The 17,654-nt window shown below is 42.7% G+C and overlaps 1 protein-coding gene across 1 annotated transcript in view; it reads left to right on the top strand.

Annotated features, from left to right (window-relative positions):
• The window catches only part of tmprss15 (transmembrane serine protease 15), a gene marked incomplete at both ends in the record, with an annotated part of 34,228 nt that extends 30,797 nt beyond the window's left edge, over nt 1-3,431 (top strand). The window contains 4 exons of the mRNA XM_079583070.1: nt 2,752-2,850; nt 2,952-3,091; nt 3,177-3,231; nt 3,319-3,431. Coding sequence (XP_079439196.1) covers nt 2,752-2,850; nt 2,952-3,091; nt 3,177-3,231; nt 3,319-3,431 — 407 coding nt within the window. The remainder of the gene's footprint in view (nt 1-2,751; nt 2,851-2,951; nt 3,092-3,176; nt 3,232-3,318) is intronic.
• Nucleotides 3,432-17,654: the final 14,223 nt, after the last annotated feature.

The raw sequence follows: 17,654 nt of genomic DNA, 5'->3' as shown, positions 1-17,654 counted from the left end.
CATGTACACTAGGGCCTGAGTCTAAAACATGTACACTAGGGCCTGAGTCTAAAACATGTACACTAGGGTCTGAGTCTAAAACATGTACACTAGGGTCTGACACAAACATGTACACTAGGGCCCATCACAAACATGTACACTAGGGCCCATCACAAACATGTACACTAGGGCCTGACTCTAAAACATGTACACTAGGGTCTGAGTCTAAACATGTACACTAGGGCCCATCACAAACATGTACACTAGGGCCTGAGTCTAAAACATGTACACTAGGGTCTGAGTCTAAAACATGTACACTAGGGTCTGAGTCTAAAACATGTACACTAGGGTCTGAGTCTAAAACATGTACACTAGGGTCAGCAACAAACATGTACACTAGGGTCTGACACAAACATGTACACTAGGGCCCATCACAAACATGTACACTAGGGCCTGACTCTAAAACATGTACACTAGGGTCTGAGTCTAAAACATGTACACTAGGGTCTGAGTCTAAAACATGTACACTAGGGTCTGAGTCTAAAACATGTACACTAGGGTCTGACACAAACATGTACACTAGGGCCCATCACAAACATGTACACTAGGGCCCATCACAAACATGTACACTAGGGTCTGTCACAAACATGTACACTTGGGTCTGAGTCTAAAACATGTACACTAGGGCCTGAGTCTAAAACATGTACACTAGGGTCTGAGTCTAAACATGTACACTAGGGCCTGAGTCTAAAACATGTACACTAGGGCCCATCACAAACATGTACACTAGGGCCTGAGTCTAAAACATGTACACTAGGGCCTGACTCTAAAACATGTACACTAGGGTCAGCAACAAACATGTACACTAGGGTCTGACACAAACATGTACACTAGGGCCCATCACAAACATGTACACTAGGGTCTGACTCTAAAACATGTACACTAGGGTCTGAGTCTAAACATGTACACTAGGGTCTGAGTCTAAAACATGTACACTAGGGTCTGAGTCTAAAACATGTACACTAGGGTCTGAGTCTAAAACATGTACACTAGGGTCAGCAACAAACATGTACACTAGGGTCTGACACAAACATGTACACTAGGGCCCATCACAAACATGTACACTAGGGTCTGACTCTAAAACATGTACACTAGGGTCTGAGTCTAAACATGTACACTAGGGTCTGAGTCTAAAACATGTACACTAGGGTCTGACACAAACATGTACACTAGGGCCCATCACAAACATGTACACTAGGGCCCATCACAAACATGTACACTAGGGCCTGAGTCTAAAACATGTACACTAGGGCCTGAGTCTAAAACATGTACACTAGGGTCTGAGTCTAAACATGTACACTAGGGCCTGAGTCTAAAACATGTACACTAGGGCCCATCACAAACATGTACACTAGGGCCTGAGTCTAAAACATGTACACTAGGGCCTGACTCTAAAACATGTACACTAGGGTCTGAGTCTAAACATGTACACTAGGGTCTGAGTCTAAAACATGTACACTAGGGTCTGAGTCTAAACATGTACACTAGGGTCTGAGTCTAAACATGTACACTAGGGTCTGAGTCTAAAACATGTACACTAGGGTCTGAGTCTAAAACATGTACACTAGGGTCTGAGTCTAAAACATGTACACTAGGGTCTGACACAAACATGTACACTAGGGTCTGACACAAACATGTACACTAGGGTCTGAGTCACAAACATGTACACTAGGGCCTGAGTCTAAAACATGTACACTAGGGCCTGAGTCTAAAACATGTACACTAGGGTCAGTAACAAACATGTACACTAGGGCCTGAGTCTAAAACATGTACACTAGGGCCTGAGTCTAAACATGTACACTAGGGCCTGACTCTAAAACATGTACACTAGGGTCTGAGTCTAAACATGTACACTAGGGCCTGACTCTAAAACATGTACACTAGGGTCTGAGTCTAAACATGTACACTAGGGCCTGACTCTAAAACATGTACACTAGGGCCTGACTCTAAAACATGTACACTAGGGCCCATCACAAACATGTACACTAGGGCCTGAGTCTAAAACATGTACACTAGGGCCTGAGTCTAAAACATGTACACTAGGGTCTGAGTCTAAAACATGTACACTAGGGCCTGAGTCTAAAACATGTACACTAGGGCCTGATTCTAAAACATGTACACTAGGGCCTGACTCTAAAACATGTACACTAGGGCCCGACTAAAACATGTACACTAGGGCCCGACAAAAACATGTACACTAGGGTCTGAGTCTAAAACATGTACACTAGGGTCTGTCACAAACATGTACACTAGGGCCTGAGTCTAAAACATGTACACTAGGGTCTGAGTCTAAAACATGTACACTAGGGCCCGACAAAAACATGTACACTAGGGCCCGACAAAAACATGTACACTAGGGCCCGACAAAAACATGTACACTAGGGCCTGAGTCTAAAACATGTACACTAGGGTCTGTCACAAACATGTACACTAGGGCCTGAGTCTAAAACATGTACACTAGGGCCCGACAAAAACATGTACACTAGGGTCTGAGTCTAAAACATGTACACTAGGGCCTGAGTCTAAAACATGTACACTAGGGCCCGACAAAAACATGTACACTAGGGCCTGTCACAAACATGTACACTAGGGCCTGACTCTAAAACATGTACACTAGGGCCTGAGTCTAAAACATGTACACTAGGGTCTGTCACAAACATGTACACTAGGGTCTGTCACAAACATGTACACTAGGGCCTCTTGTCTGTGCAGATCACGTGCAGCCGCTGTGTCTCCCTGAACCCGGAGCAGCAGATCCTCCTCCAGGAACAAACTGCTCCATCAGCGGCTGGGGCCGACTGGAGAGCGGAGGTGAGGGGGGGGGGGGGGGGGCGGGGCGGGGGGGGTTCTCTCAGTCGTCCTGTAGGAGGCGCTGGTGTCAGTGGGAGGAGTTAAACACGTGTGTGTCGTAGGTTCTTCCCCGGACGCCCTGCAGGAGGCGCTGGTTCCCCTGGTGCCTCGGTCTCAGTGTCAGGAGCAGCTGCCTCAGTACAACATCACAGAGCTCATGGTTTGTGCGGGACGTGAGGAGGGCGGAGTCGACACCTGCCAGGTACTTCCCCCTGTGTGTCTGTAGCGCCCCCTCCTGCCCCCTGTGTGTCTGTAGCGCCCCCTCCTGACGCTGCCGTGTGTTCCAGGGCGACTCGGGAGGACCCCTGATGCTGCAGCAGGACGGACACTGGACTCTCATTGGTCGGTGAAGCCACATGGCGTCCTGGCATGAACCCATATATGGTCGTTTCCTCCGTGTGTTTACTGCGCTGTGATTGGCTCTTTCAGGCGTGACGTCATTCGGCGCCGGTTGTGGAAACCCTCGCAGTCCCGGGGTCTATGCCCGGGTGTCTGCCTTCAGCGCCTGGATCGCCCAGACCCGGCGCTCGCACCACGAGTAGGGCGACGACGACGACAACTCCCACAACATCAGGACTACAACTCCCACAGTGTCAGGACTACAACTCCCACAACTCCCGGCTCCCCAGCTCCAGCGTTTATTATCAGAAATCCTTCCTGAGTGAAGCTAGCGCCCCCTGGCTGCAGAGTCTCAGAGTTTCATAATAATCTGTTAAATGTTTGTTTTAATGTTTTAATAATTATTTTGGAAGAAAAACTATATATTTTCTGAATTGAACTTTAATCCATATTTAGCCACAGTCAGTGATACATGTTTTATATCATTTTAAATAATGAATGTTTTCATTTCACTTGTAGCACTTTGAGATTTGGTGTCAAATAAAGCACATTATTAATGAAATGTATAATTACAAAATGCCTTTAAATGGATTAAGTGATGATTCTGGTTAATGTGTAAATAAATAATAAATGCACCACTGAGGTCTTAATTTTAATTTTATTTGAAACGATCCAAAAATCAATGTGTTTTTTTTATTGTACATTTTTTTTAAGACACAGAAAATACACGGTAATTAAAGTAGACAAATACAAGAACAAATATATGAGGGAGAAAACGAACTACAAACAAAAACAAATATAACCAATAAAGAACTAAGTTAATATGTCCATACTTACCTTTTTATTTGCAGAACAAATCGTCCAACCTTCAAAAGCAAACTCTGAAACTGATTCTTTTATTGAGGACCTGATGATGGACCAGTGACTGATGTTAAAGATCTTTTTTATAATTCATACCTTTTCTGTTTTGCTACGACTGGCTGTAGTGAATGTCTTGAAATAGGCCTCTGTCTCTTTAAGAACCTCTGAGCCTTTAGACACGCCCCCTCCACACGCTGTCTGTGGCATCAGTGGGGAGGGGGTTCTGCTGAGGAGCAGTGGTTGGTTACTCGGCTGGTGACCAAAGCTCGGAGGCGTCTCCAGGAGGTGGGGGCGTTCCTAGGAGGACTCAGGCAAACCTATCCCTAAAATGGCCGCCATCAGAGTTTTTACAGATTACTCAGAAATACGTGAATGTGCCAAGGCAACACTTCAGCCATGTTTTTAATGAGGGAGTGACAGAATAACAGGATGGAAAGCTGGAAAAAGTCCATCTTTTCCTTTAAGTAAATAGTGCTGCTGCTGGTCCAGATGTGTATTCAAAAGAAAAGAAAAACATGTGACAAAGTGTTGCAAGTGTTTGGTTTCGTAAACCCCTGGCTATGTTCTTTTTTTCCTTTTGTTTTTGTTTTGTTTTTTTCTTTAAAAAAAAAGGAAAAATAAAATGTATGTGTACAATTAAATAAAAAAAAATAAAAAAACTGTTGCTATGGGCGACGGCGCATTGCGACTTCCGCTTCCGGGTACAGGCAGACTGGCAAATATGTGAGAAAAAACAACCATGAATATTTGTGAAACTCAGCGGAGTCACTGAACATACTCACGTATCAGACTCATGAGCCACATGTACTGCACCTGCTGCTGAAACAGTAATATTTACTAAAGCTAATACTCCCGGGTTAGCGTAGCTGCTAAAACAGTAATATTTACTAAAGCTAATACTCCCGGGTTAGCGTAGCTGCTGAAACAGTAATATTTACTAAAGCTAACACTCCCGGGTTAGCGTAGCTGCTGAAACAGTAATATTTACTAAAGCTAATACTCCCGGGTTAGCGTAGCTGCTGAAACAGTAATATTTACTAAAGCTAATACTCCCGGGTTAGCGTAGCTGCTGAAACAGTAACATGTACTAAAGCTAACACTCCCGGGTTAGCGTAGCTGCTGAAACAGTAATATGTACTAAAGCTAATACTCCCGGGTTAGCGTAGCTGCTGAAACAGTAATATTTACTAAAGCTAATACTCCCGGGTTAGCGTAGCTGCTGAAAGAGTAATATTTACTAAAGCTAATACTCCCGGGTTAGCGTAGCTGCTGAAACAGTAATATGTACTAAAGCTAATACTCCCGGGTTAGCGTAGCTGCTGAAAGAGTAATATGTACTAAAGCTAATACTCCCGGGTTAGCGTAGCTGCTGAAACAGTAATATTTACTAAAGCTAATACTCCCGGGTTAGCGTAGCTGCTGAAACAGTAATATTTACTAAAGCTAATACTCCCGGGTTAGCGTAGCTGCTGAAAGAGTAATATTTACTAAAGCTAACACTCCCGGGTTAGCGTAGCTGCTGAAACAGTAATATGTACTAAGCTAATACTCCCGGGTTAGCGTAGCTGCTGAAACAGTAATATTTACTAAAGCTAATACTCCCGGGTTAGCGTAGCTGCTGAAACAGTAATATGTACTAAAGCTAATACTCCCGGGTTAGCGTAGCTGCTGAAACAGTAATATGTACTAAAGCTAATACTCCCGGGTTAGCGTAGCTGCTGAAACAGTAATATTTACTAAAGCTAATACTCCCGGGTTAGCGTAGCTGCTGAAACAGTAATATGTACTAAAGCTAATACTCCCGGGTTAGCGTAGCTGCTGAAACAGTAATATGTACTAAAGCTAATACTCCCGGGTTAGCGTAGCTGCTGAAACAGTAATATGTACTAAAGCTAATACTCCCGGGTTAGCGTAGCTGCTGAAGCAGTAATATTTACTAAAGCTAATACTCCCGGGTTAGCGTAGCTGCTGAAACAGTAATATGTACTAAAGCTAATACTCCCGGGTTAGCGTAGCTGCTGAAACAGTAATATGTACTAAAGCTAATACTCCCGGGTTAGCGTAGCTGCTGAAACAGTAATATTTACTAAAGCTAATACTCCCGGGTTAGCGTAGCTGCTGAAACAGTAATATTTACTAAAGCTAATACTCCCGGGTTAGCGTAGCTGCTGAAACAGTAATATGTACTAAAGCTAATACTCCCGGGTTAGCGTAGCTGCTGAAACAGTAATATGTACTAAAGCTAATACTCCCGGGTTAGCGTAGCTGCTGAAACAGTAATATTTACTAAAGCTAATACTCCCGGGTTAGCGTAGCTGCTGAAACAGTAATATGTACTAAAGCTAATACTCCCGGGTTAGCGTAGCTGCTGAAACAGTAATATGTACTAAAGCTAATACTCCCGGGTTAGCGTAGCTGCTGAAGCAGTAATATTTACTAAAGCTAATACTCCCGGGTTAGCGTAGCTGCTGAAACAGTAATATTTACTAAAGCTAATACTCCCGGGTTAGCGTAGCTGCTGAAAGAGTAATTTGTACTAAAGCTAATACTCCCGGGTTAGCGTAGCTGCTGAAACAGTAATATTTACTAAAGCTAATACTCCCGGGTTAGCGTAGCTGCTGAAACAGTAATATGCACTAAAGCTAATACTCCCGGGTTAGCGTAGCTGCTAAAACAGTAATATGCACTAAAGCTAATACTCCCGGGTTAGCGTAGCTGCTGAAACAGTAATATTTACTAAAGCTAATACTCCCGGGTTAGCGTAGCTGCTGAAAGAGTAATATGTACTAAAGCTAATACTCCCGGGTTAGCGTAGCTGCTGAAAGAGTAATATGTACTAAAGCTAATACTCCCGGGTTAGCGTAGCTGCTGAAACAGTAACATGTACTAAAGCTAATACTCCCGGGTTAGCGTAGCTGCTGAAACAGTAATATTTACTAAAGCTAACACTCCCGGGTTAGCGTAGCTGCTGAAACAGTAATATGTACTAAGCTAATACTCCCGGGTTAGCGTAGCTGCTGAAACAGTAATATGTACTAAAGCTAATACTCCCGGGTTAGCGTAGCTGCTGAAACAGTAATATTTACTAAAGCTAACACTCCCGGGTTAGCGTAGCTGCTGAAACAGTAATATTTACTAAAGCTAATACTCCCGGGTTAGCGTAGCTGCTGAAACAGTAACATGTACTAAAGCTAACACTCCCGGGTTAGCGTAGCTGCTGAAACAGTAATATGTACTAAAGCTAATACTCCCGGGTTAGCGTAGCTGCTGAAACAGTAATATTTACTAAAGCTAATACTCCCGGGTTAGCGTAGCTGCTGAAAGAGTAATATGTACTAAAGCTAATACTCCCGGGTTAGCGTAGCTGCTGAAACAGTAATATTTACTAAAGCTAATACTCCCGGGTTAGCGTAGCTGCTGAAAGAGTAATATTTACTAAAGCTAACACTCCCGGGTTAGCGTAGCTGCTGAAACAGTAATATGTACTAAAGCTAATACTCCCGGGTTAGCGTAGCAGCTGAAAGAGTAATATGTACTAAAGCTAACACTCCCGGGTTAGCGTAGCTGCTGAAACAGTAATATTTACTAAAGCTAACACTCCCGGGTTAGCGTAGCTGCTGAAAGAGTAATATGTACTAAAGCTAATACTCCCGGGTTAGCGTAGCTGCTGAAACAGTAATATTTGCTAAAGCTAATACTCCCGGGTTAGCGTAGCTGCTGAAACAGTAATATGTACTAAAGCTAATACTCCCGGGTTAGCGTAGCTGCTGAAAGAGTAATATTTACTAAAGCTAATACTCCCGGGTTAGCGTAGCTGCTGAAACAGTAATATGTACTAAAGCTAATACTCCCGGGTTAGCGTAGCTGCTGAAACAGTAATATTTACTAAAGCTAACACTCCCGGGTTAGCGTCGCTGCTGAAACAGTAATATGTACTAAAGCTAACACTCCCGGGTTAGCGTAGCTGCTGAAACAGTAATATGTACTAAAGCTAATACTCCCGGGTTAGCGTAGCTGCTGAAACAGTAATATTTACTAAAGCTAATACTCCCGGGTTAGCGTAGCTGCTGAAAGAGTAATATTTACTAAAGCTAATACTCCCGGGTTAGCGTAGCTGCTGAAAGAGTAATATGTACTAAAGCTAATACTCCCGGGTTAGCGTAGCTGCTGAAACAGTAATATGTACTAAAGCTAACAGTCCCGGGTTAGCGTAGCTGCTGAAACAGTAATATGTACTAAAGCTAATACTCCCGGGTTAGCGTAGCTGCTGAAAGAGTAATATGTACTAAAGCTAATACTCCCGGGTTAGCGTAGCTGCTGAAACAGTAAGATTTACTAAAGCTAATACTCCCGGGTTAGCGTAGCTGCTGAAACAGTAAGATTTACTAAAGCTAATACTCCCGGGTTAGCGTAGCTGCTGAAACAGTAAGATTTACTAAAGCTAATACTCCCGGGTTAGCGTAGCTGCTGAAAGAGTAATATGTACTAAAGCTAATACTCCCGGGTTAGCGTAGCTGCTGAAACAGTAATATGTACTAAAGCTAACAGTCCCGGGTTAGCGTAGCTGCTGAAACAGTAATATGTACTAAAGCTAATACTCCCGGGTTAGCGTAGCTGCTGAAAGAGTAATATTTACTAAAGCTAATACTCCCGGGTTAGCGTACCTGCTGAAAGAGTAATATGTACTAAAGCTAATACTCCCGGGTTAGCGTAGCTGCTGAAAGAGTAATATTTACTAAAGCTAACACTCCCGGGTTAGTGTAGCTGCTGAAACAGTAATATTTACTAAAGCTAATACTCCCGGGTTAGCGTAGCTGCTGAAACAGTAATATGTACTAAAGCTAATACTCCCGGGTTAGCGTAGCTGCTGAAAGAGTAATATTTACTAAAGCTAATACTCCCGGGTTAGCGTAGCTGCTGAAACAGTAATATGTACTAAAGCTAATACTCCCGGGTTAGCGTAGCTGCTGAAACAGTAATATGTACTAAAGCTAATACTCCCGGGTTAGCGTAGCTGCTGAAACAGTAATATTTACTAAAGCTAACACTCCCGGGTTAGCGTAGCTGCTGAAACAGTAATATGTACTAAAGCTAACACTCCCGGGTTAGCGTAGCTGCTGAAACAGTAATATGTACTAAAGCTAACACTCCCGGGTTAGCGTAGCTGCTGAAACAGTAATATGTACTAAAGCTAACACTCCCGGGTTAGCGTAGCTGCTGAAACAGTAATATGTACTAAAGCTAATACTCCCGGGTTAGCGTAGCTGCTGAAACAGTAATATGTACTAAAGCTAACACTCCCGGGTTAGCGTAGCTGCTGAAACAATAATATGTACTAAAGCTAACACTCCCGGGTTAGCGTAGCTGCTGAAACAGTAATATATACTAAAGCTAACACTCCCGGGTTAGCGTAGCTGCTGAAACAGTAATATGTACTAAAGCTAACACTCCCGGGTTAGCGTAGCTGCTGAAACAGTAATATGTACTAAAGCTAATACTCCCGGGTTAACGTAGCTGCTGAAACAGTAATATGTACTAAAGCTAATACTCCCGGGTTAGCGTAGCTGCTGAAACAGTAATATGTACTAAAGCTAACACTCCCGGGTTAGCGTAGCTGCTGAAACAGTAATATGTACTAAAGCTAACACTCCCGGGTTAGCGTAGCTGCTGAAACAGTAATATGTACTAAAGCTAACACTCCCGGGTTAGCGTAGCTGCTGAAACAGTAATATGTACTAAAGCTATTACTCCCGGGTTAGCGTAGCTGCTGAAACAGTAATATGTACTAAAGCTAATACTCCCGGGTTAGCGTAGCTGCTGAAACAGTAATATGTACTAAAGCTAATACTCCCGGGTTAGCGTAGCTGCTGAAACAGTAATATGTACTAAAGCTAACACTCCCGGGTTAGCGTAGCTGCTGAAACAGTAATATTTACTAAAGCTAACACTCCCGGGTTAGCGTAGCTGCTGAAAGAGTAATATTTACTAAAGCTAATACTCCCGGGTTAGCGTAGCTGCTGAAACAGTAATATGTACTAAAGCTAATACTCCCGGGTTAGCGTAGCTGCTGAAACAGTAATATTTACTAAAGCTAATACTCCCGGGTTAGCGTAGCTGCTGAAACAGTAATATGTACTAAAGCTAATACTCCCGGGTTAACGTAGCTGCTGAAACAGTAATATGTACTAAAGCTAATACTCCCGGGTTAGCGTAGCTGCTGAAACAGTAATATGTACTAAAGCTAACACTCCCGGGTTAGCGTAGCTGCTGAAACAGTAATATGTACTAAAGCTAACACTCCCGGGTTAGCGTAGCTGCTGAAACAGTAATATGTACTAAAGCTAATACTCCCGGGTTAGCGTAGCTGCTGAAACAGTAATATGTACTAAAGCTAATACTCCCGGGTTAGCGTAGCTGCTGAAACAGTAATATGTACTAAAGCTAACACTCCCGGGTTAGCGTAGCTGCTGAAACAGTAATATGTACTAAAGCTAATACTCCCGGGTTAGCGTAGCTGCTGAAACAGTAATATGTACTAAAGCTAATACTCCCGGGTTAACGTAGCTGCTGAAACAGTAATATGTACTAAAGCTAATACTCCCGGGTTAGCGTAGCTGCTGAAACAGTAATATGTACTAAAGCTAACACTCCCGGGTTAGCGTAGCTGCTGAAACAGTAATATGTACTAAAGCTAACACTCCCGGGTTAGCGTAGCTGCTGAAACAGTAATATGTACTAAAGCTAATACTCCCGGGTTAGCGTAGCTGCTGAAACAGTAATATGTACTAAAGCTAATACTCCCGGGTTAGCGTAGCTGCTGAAACAGTAATATGTACTAAAGCTAATACTCCCGGGTTAGCGTAGCTGCTGAAACAGTAATATGTACTAAAGCTAATACTCCCGGGTTAGCGTAGCTGCTGAAACAGTAATATTTACTAAAGCTAACACTCCCGGGTTAGCGTAGCTGCTGAAACAGTAATATGTACTAAAGCTAACACTCCCGGGTTAGCGTAGCTGCTGAAACAGTAATATGTACTAAAGCTAATACTCCCGGGTTAGCGTAGCTGCTGAAACAGTAATATGTACTAAAGCTAATACTCCCGGGTTAGCGTAGCTGCTGAAACAGTAATATGTACTAAAGCTAATACTCCCGGGTTAGCGTAGCTGCTGAAACAGTAATATGTACTAAAGCTAATACTCCCGGGTTAGCGTAGCTGCTGAAACAGTAATATTTACTAAAGCTAACACTCCCGGGTTAGCGTAGCTGCTGAAACAGTAATATGTACTAAAGCTAACACTCCCGGGTTAGCGTAGCTGCTGAAACAGTAATATGTACTAAAGCTAACACTCCCGGGTTAGCGTAGCTGCTGAAACAGTAATATGTACTAAAGCTAACACTCCCGGGTTAGCGTAGCTGCTGAAACAGTAATATGTACTAAAGCTAATACTCCCGAGTTAGCGTAGCTGCTGAAACAGTAATATGTACTAAAGCTAACACTCCCGGGTTAGCGTAGCTGCTGAAACAATAATATGTACTAAAGCTAACACTCCCGGGTTAGCGTAGCTGCTGAAACAGTAATATGTACTAAAGCTAACACTCCCGGGTTAGCGTAGCTGCTGAAACAGTAATATGTACTAAAGCTAACACTCCCGGGTTAGCGTAGCTGCTGAAACAGTAATATGTACTAAAGCTAATACTCCCGGGTTAACGTAGCTGCTGAAACAGTAATATGTACTAAAGCTAATACTCCCGGGTTAGCGTAGCTGCTGAAACAGTAATATGTACTAAAGCTAACACTCCCGGGTTAGCGTAGCTGCTGAAACAGTAATATGTACTAAAGCTAACACTCCCGGGTTAGCGTAGCTGCTGAAACAGTAATATGTACTAAAGCTAACACTCCCGGGTTAGCGTAGCTGCTGAAACAGTAATATGTACTAAAGCTATTACTCCCGGGTTAGCGTAGCTGCTGAAACAGTAATATGTACTAAAGCTAATACTCCCGGGTTAGCGTAGCTGCTGAAACAGTAATATGTACTAAAGCTAATACTCCCGGGTTAGCGTAGCTGCTGAAACAGTAATATGTACTAAAGCTAACACTCCCGGGTTAGCGTAGCTGCTGAAACAGTAATATTTACTAAAGCTAACACTCCCGGGTTAGCGTAGCTGCTGAAAGAGTAATATTTACTAAAGCTAATACTCCCGGGTTAGCGTAGCTGCTGAAACAGTAATATGTACTAAAGCTAATACTCCCGGGTTAGCGTAGCTGCTGAAACAGTAATATTTACTAAAGCTAATACTCCCGGGTTAGCGTAGCTGCTGAAACAGTAATATGTACTAAAGCTAATACTCCCGGGTTAGCGTAGCTGCTGAAAGACTAATATTTACTGAAGCTAATACTCCCGGGTTAGCGTAGCTGCTGAAACAGTAATATGTACTAAAGCTAATACTCCCGGGTTAGCGTAGCTGCTGAAACAGTAATATGTACTAAAGCTAATACTCCCGGGTTAGCGTAGCTGCTGAAACAGTAATCTTTACTAAAGCTAATACTCCCGGGTTAGCGTAGCTGCTGAAACAGTAATATGTACTAAAGCTAATACTCCCGGGTTAGCGTAGCTGCTGAAACAGTAATATGTACTAAAGCTAATACTCCCGGGTTAGCGTAGCTGCTGAAACAGTAATATTTACTAAAGCTAATACTCCCGGGTTAGCGTAGCTGCTGAAACAGTAATATGTACTAAAGCTAATACTCCCGGGTTAGCGTAGCTGCTGAAACAGTAATATGTACTAAAGCCAATACTCCCGGGTTAGCTTAGCTGCTGAAACAGTAATATTTACTAAAGCTAACACTCCCGGGTTAGCGTAGCTGCTGAAACAGTAATATTTACCAAAGCTAATACTCCCGGGTTAGCGTAGCTGCTGAAAGAGTAATATGTACTAAAGCTAATACTCCCGGGTTAGCGTAGCTGCTGAAACAGTAATATTTACTGAAGCTAATACTCCCGGGTTAGCGTAGCTGCTGAAAGAGTAATATTTACTAAAGCTAATACTCCCGGGTTAGCGTAGCTGCTGAAAGACTAATATTTACTGAAGCTAATACTCCCGGGTTAGCGTAGCTGCTGAAACAGTAATATGTACTAAAGCTAATACTCCCGGGTTAGCGTAGCTGCTGAAACAGTAATATGTACTAAAGCTAATACTCCCGGGTTAGCGTAGCTGCTGAAACAGTAATATGTACTAAAGCTAATACTCCCGGGTTAGCGTAGCTGCTGAAACAGTAATCTTTACTAAAGCTAATACTCCCGGGTTAGCGTAGCTGCTGAAACAGTAATATGTACTAAAGCTAATACTCCCGGGTTAGCGTAGCTGCTGAAACAGTAATATGTACTAAAGCTAATACTCCCGGGTTAGCGTAGCTGCTGAAAGAGTAATATGTACTAAAGCTAATACTCCCGGGTTAGCTTAGCTGCTGAAAGAGTAATATGTACTAAAGCTAATACTCCCGGGTTAGCGTAGCTGCTGAAACAGTAATATGTACTAAAGCTAATACTCCCGGGTTAGCGTAGCTGCTGAAAGAGTAATATGTACTAAAGCTAATACTCCCGGGTTAGCTTAGCTGCTGAAAGAGTAATATGTACTAAAGCTAATACTCCCGGGTTAGCGTAGCTGCTGAAAGAGTAATATGTACTAAAGCTAATACTCCCGGGTTAGCGTAGCTGCTGAAACAGTAATATGTACTAAAGCTAATACTCCCGGGTTAGCGTAGCTGCTGAAACAGTAATATGTACTAAAGCCAATACTCCCGGGTTAGCTTAGCTGCTGAAACAGTAATATTTACTAAAGCTAATACTCCCGGGTTAGCGTAGCTGCTGAAAGAGTAATATGTACTAAAGCTAATACTCCCGGGTTAGCTTAGCTGCTGAAAGAGTAATATGTACTAAAGCTAATACTCCCGGGTTAGCGTAGCTGCTGAAACAGTAATATGTACTAAAGCTAATACTCCCGGGTTAGCGTAGCTGCTGAAAGAGTAATATGTACTAAAGCTAATACTCCCGGGTTAGCTTAGCTGCTGAAAGAGTAATATGTACTAAAGCTAATACTCCCGGGTTAGCGTAGCTGCTGAAAGAGTAATATGTACTAAAGCTAATACTCCCGGGTTAGCGTAGCTGCTGAAACAGTAATATGTACTAAAGCTAATACTCCCGGGTTAGCGTAGCTGCTGAAACAGTAATATGTACTAAAGCCAATACTCCCGGGTTAGCTTAGCTGCTGAAACAGTAATATTTACTAAAGCTAACACTCCCGGGTTAGCGTAGCTGCTGAAACAGTAATATGTACTAAAGCTAATACTCCCGGGTTAGCGTAGCTGCTGAAACAGTAATATTTACTAAAGCTAATACTCCCGGGTTAGCGTAGCTGCTGAAAGAGTAATATGTACTAAAGCTAACACTCCCGGGTTAGCGTAGCTGCTGAAACAGTAATATGCACTAAAGCTAATACTCCCGGGTTAGCGTAGCTGCTGAAACAGTAATATGTACTAAAGCTAATACTCCCGGGTTAGCGTAGCTGCTGAAAGAGTAATATGTACTAAAGCTAACACTCCCGGGTTAGCGTAGCTGCTGAAACAGTAATATGTACTAAAGCTAATACTCCCAGGTTAGCGTAGCTGCTGAAAGAGTAATATTTACTAAAGCTAATACTCCCGGGTTAGCGTAGCTGCTGAAAGAGTAATATTTACTAAAGCTAATACTCCAGGGTTAGCGTAGCTGCTGAAACAGTAATATGTACTAAAGCTAATACTCCCGGGTTAGCGTAGCTGCTGAAACAGTAATATGTACTAAAGCTAATACTCCCGGGTTAGCGTAGCTGCTGAAACAGTAATATGTACTAAAGCTAACACTCCCGGGTTAGCTTAGCTGCTGAAACAGTAATATTTACTAAAGCTAATACTCCCGGGTTAGCGTAGTTGCTGAAAGAGTAATATTTACTAAAGCTAACACTCCCGGGTTAACGTAGCTGCTGAAACAGTAATATGTACTAAAGCTAACACTCCCGGGTTAACGTAGCTGCTGAAACAGTAATATGTACTAAAGCTAACACTCCCGGGTTAGCGTAGCTGCTGAAACAGTAATATGTACTAAAGCTAATACTCCCGGGTTAGCGTAGCTGCTGAAACAGTAATATGTACTAAAGCTAATACTCCCGGGTTAGCGTAGCTGCTGAAACAGTAATATGTACTAAAGCTAATACTCCCGGGTTAGCGTAGCTGCTGAAAGAGTAATATGTACTAAAGCTAATACTCCCGGGTTAGCGTAGCTGCTGAAACAGTAATATGTACTAAAGCTAACACTCCCGGGTTAGCGTAGCTGCTGAAACAGTAATATGTACTAAAGCTAATACTCCCGGGTTAGCGTAGCTGCTGAAACCGTAATATGTACTAAAGCTAATACTCCCGGGTTAGCGTAGCTGCTGAAACAGTAATATTTACTAAAGCTAACACTCCCGGGTTAGCGTAGCTGCTGAAACAGTAATATGTACTAAAGCTAATACTCCCGGGTTAGCGTAGCTGCTGAAACAGTAATATGTACTAAAGCTAACACTCCCGGGTTAGCGTAGCTGCTGAAACAGTAATATGTACTAAAGCTAACACTCCCGGGTTAGCGTAGCTGCTGAAACAGTAATATGTACTAAAGCTAACACTCCCGGGTTAGCGTAGCTGCTGAAACAGTAATATTTACTAAAGCTAACACTCCCGGGTTAGCGTAGCTGCTGAAACAGTAATATTTACTAAAGCTAACACTCCCGGGTTAGCGTAGCTGCTGAAACAGTAATATGTACTAAAGCTAACACTCCCGGGTTAGCGTAGCTGCTGAAACAGTAATATGTACTAAAGCTAACACTCCCGGGTTAGCGTAGCTGCTGAAACAGTAATATGTACTAAAGCTAACACTCCCGGGTTAGCGTAGCTGCTGAAACAGTAATATTTACTAAAGCTAACACTCCCGGGTTAGCGTAGCTGCTGAAACAGTAATATTTACTAAAGCTAACACTCCCGGGTTAGCGTAGCTGCTGAAACAGTAGTATTTACTAAAGCTAATACTCCCGGGTTAGCGTAGCTGCTGAAACAGTAATATGTACTAAAGCTAATACTCCCCGGTTAGCGTAGCTGCTGAAAGAGTAATATTTACTAAAGCTAATACTCCCGGGTTAGCGTAGCTGCTGAAACAGTAATATGTACTAAAGCTAATACTCCCGGGTTAGCGTAGCTGCTGAAACAGTAATATTTACTAAAGCTAACACTCCCGGGTTAGCGTAGCTGCTGAAACAGTAATATTTACTAAAGCTAACACTCCCGGGTTAGCGTAGCTGCTGAAACAGTAATATTTACTAAAGCTAATGCTCCCGGGTTAGCGTAGCTGCTGAAACAGTAATATTTACTAAAGCTAATGCTCCCGGGTTAGCGTAGCTGCTGAAACAGTAATATGTACTAAAGCTAATACTCCCGGGTTAGCGTAGCTGCTGAAACAGTAATATTTACTAAAGCTAATGCTCCCGGGTTAGCGTAGCTGCTGAAACAGTAATATTTACTAAAGCTAATACTCCCGGGTTAGCGTAGCTGCTGAAACAGTAATATTTACTAAAGCTAATTCTCCCGGGTTAGCGTAGCTGCTGAAACAGTAATATGTACTAAAGCTAATACTCCCGGGTTAGCGTAGGTGCTGAAACAGTAATATTTACTAAAGCTAATACTCCCGGGTTAGCGTAGCTGCTGAAAGAGTAATATGTACTAAAGCTAATACTCCCGGGTTAGCTTAGCTGCTGAAACAGTAATATGTACTAAAGCTAATACTCCCGGGTTAGCGTAGCTGCTGAAAGAGTAATATGTACTAAAGCTAATACTCCCGGGTTAGAGTAGCTGCTGAAACAGTAATATTTGCTAAAGCTAATACTCCCGGGTTAGCGTAGCTGCTGCGCCGTTAGCCTTTATCTCTGCTGGAAGAGCACAGAAGGGCCACTGGTTTGGCCTCTCACTTTACCTTTACCCAAATCTAAAAGCTTAAAGAAAAGATAAGATAGATAAGAGATAAGATGGTACTTTATTGATCTCACAGATGGAGATCAAACAAAACTCTACAAACAAAAATGTGCTGGACAAGCAACAAAAAAGCGACAAAAACGTGACGAAAACGTGACGACAAAGCAATGAAAAGAGCGATGTAGAATAACATGAAAAAAAAAGAAACAAGAGACGAAAACACAATGAAAAAGTGACAAAAGCCACGGCCGCGTCACTGCGAGGCTAACCAGGCTAACCAGGCTAACCTGATTATTAACTGACGTGTGGTCCAAACAGATCCTTGTATTTGTGTTTGCTGTGTTTGTGTTTGTTGTATTTGTTGTATTTGTGTTTGTTTCCCGTCGGCCTCCGGCTCTAATGTTCGATCACAGTTCTGTTTATAGTTCACATGATTAGTTTCACGTCTGCATTGTTCGTGTTCTGTTTCTGTGTTTGACCTGATCCTGCAGACGCTCAAACACTGAGATCAGAGAGTTTCTGACCTGATCC

Source organism: Gobius niger (genome assembly GCF_951799975.1).
Source record: "Gobius niger genome assembly, contig: SCAFFOLD_31, whole genome shotgun sequence".
Classification (NCBI taxonomy): Eukaryota; Metazoa; Chordata; class Actinopteri; order Gobiiformes; family Gobiidae; genus Gobius; species Gobius niger.
Note: the sequence above shows the minus strand (reverse complement) of the source record. Positions and strands in the feature narration are given on the sequence as shown.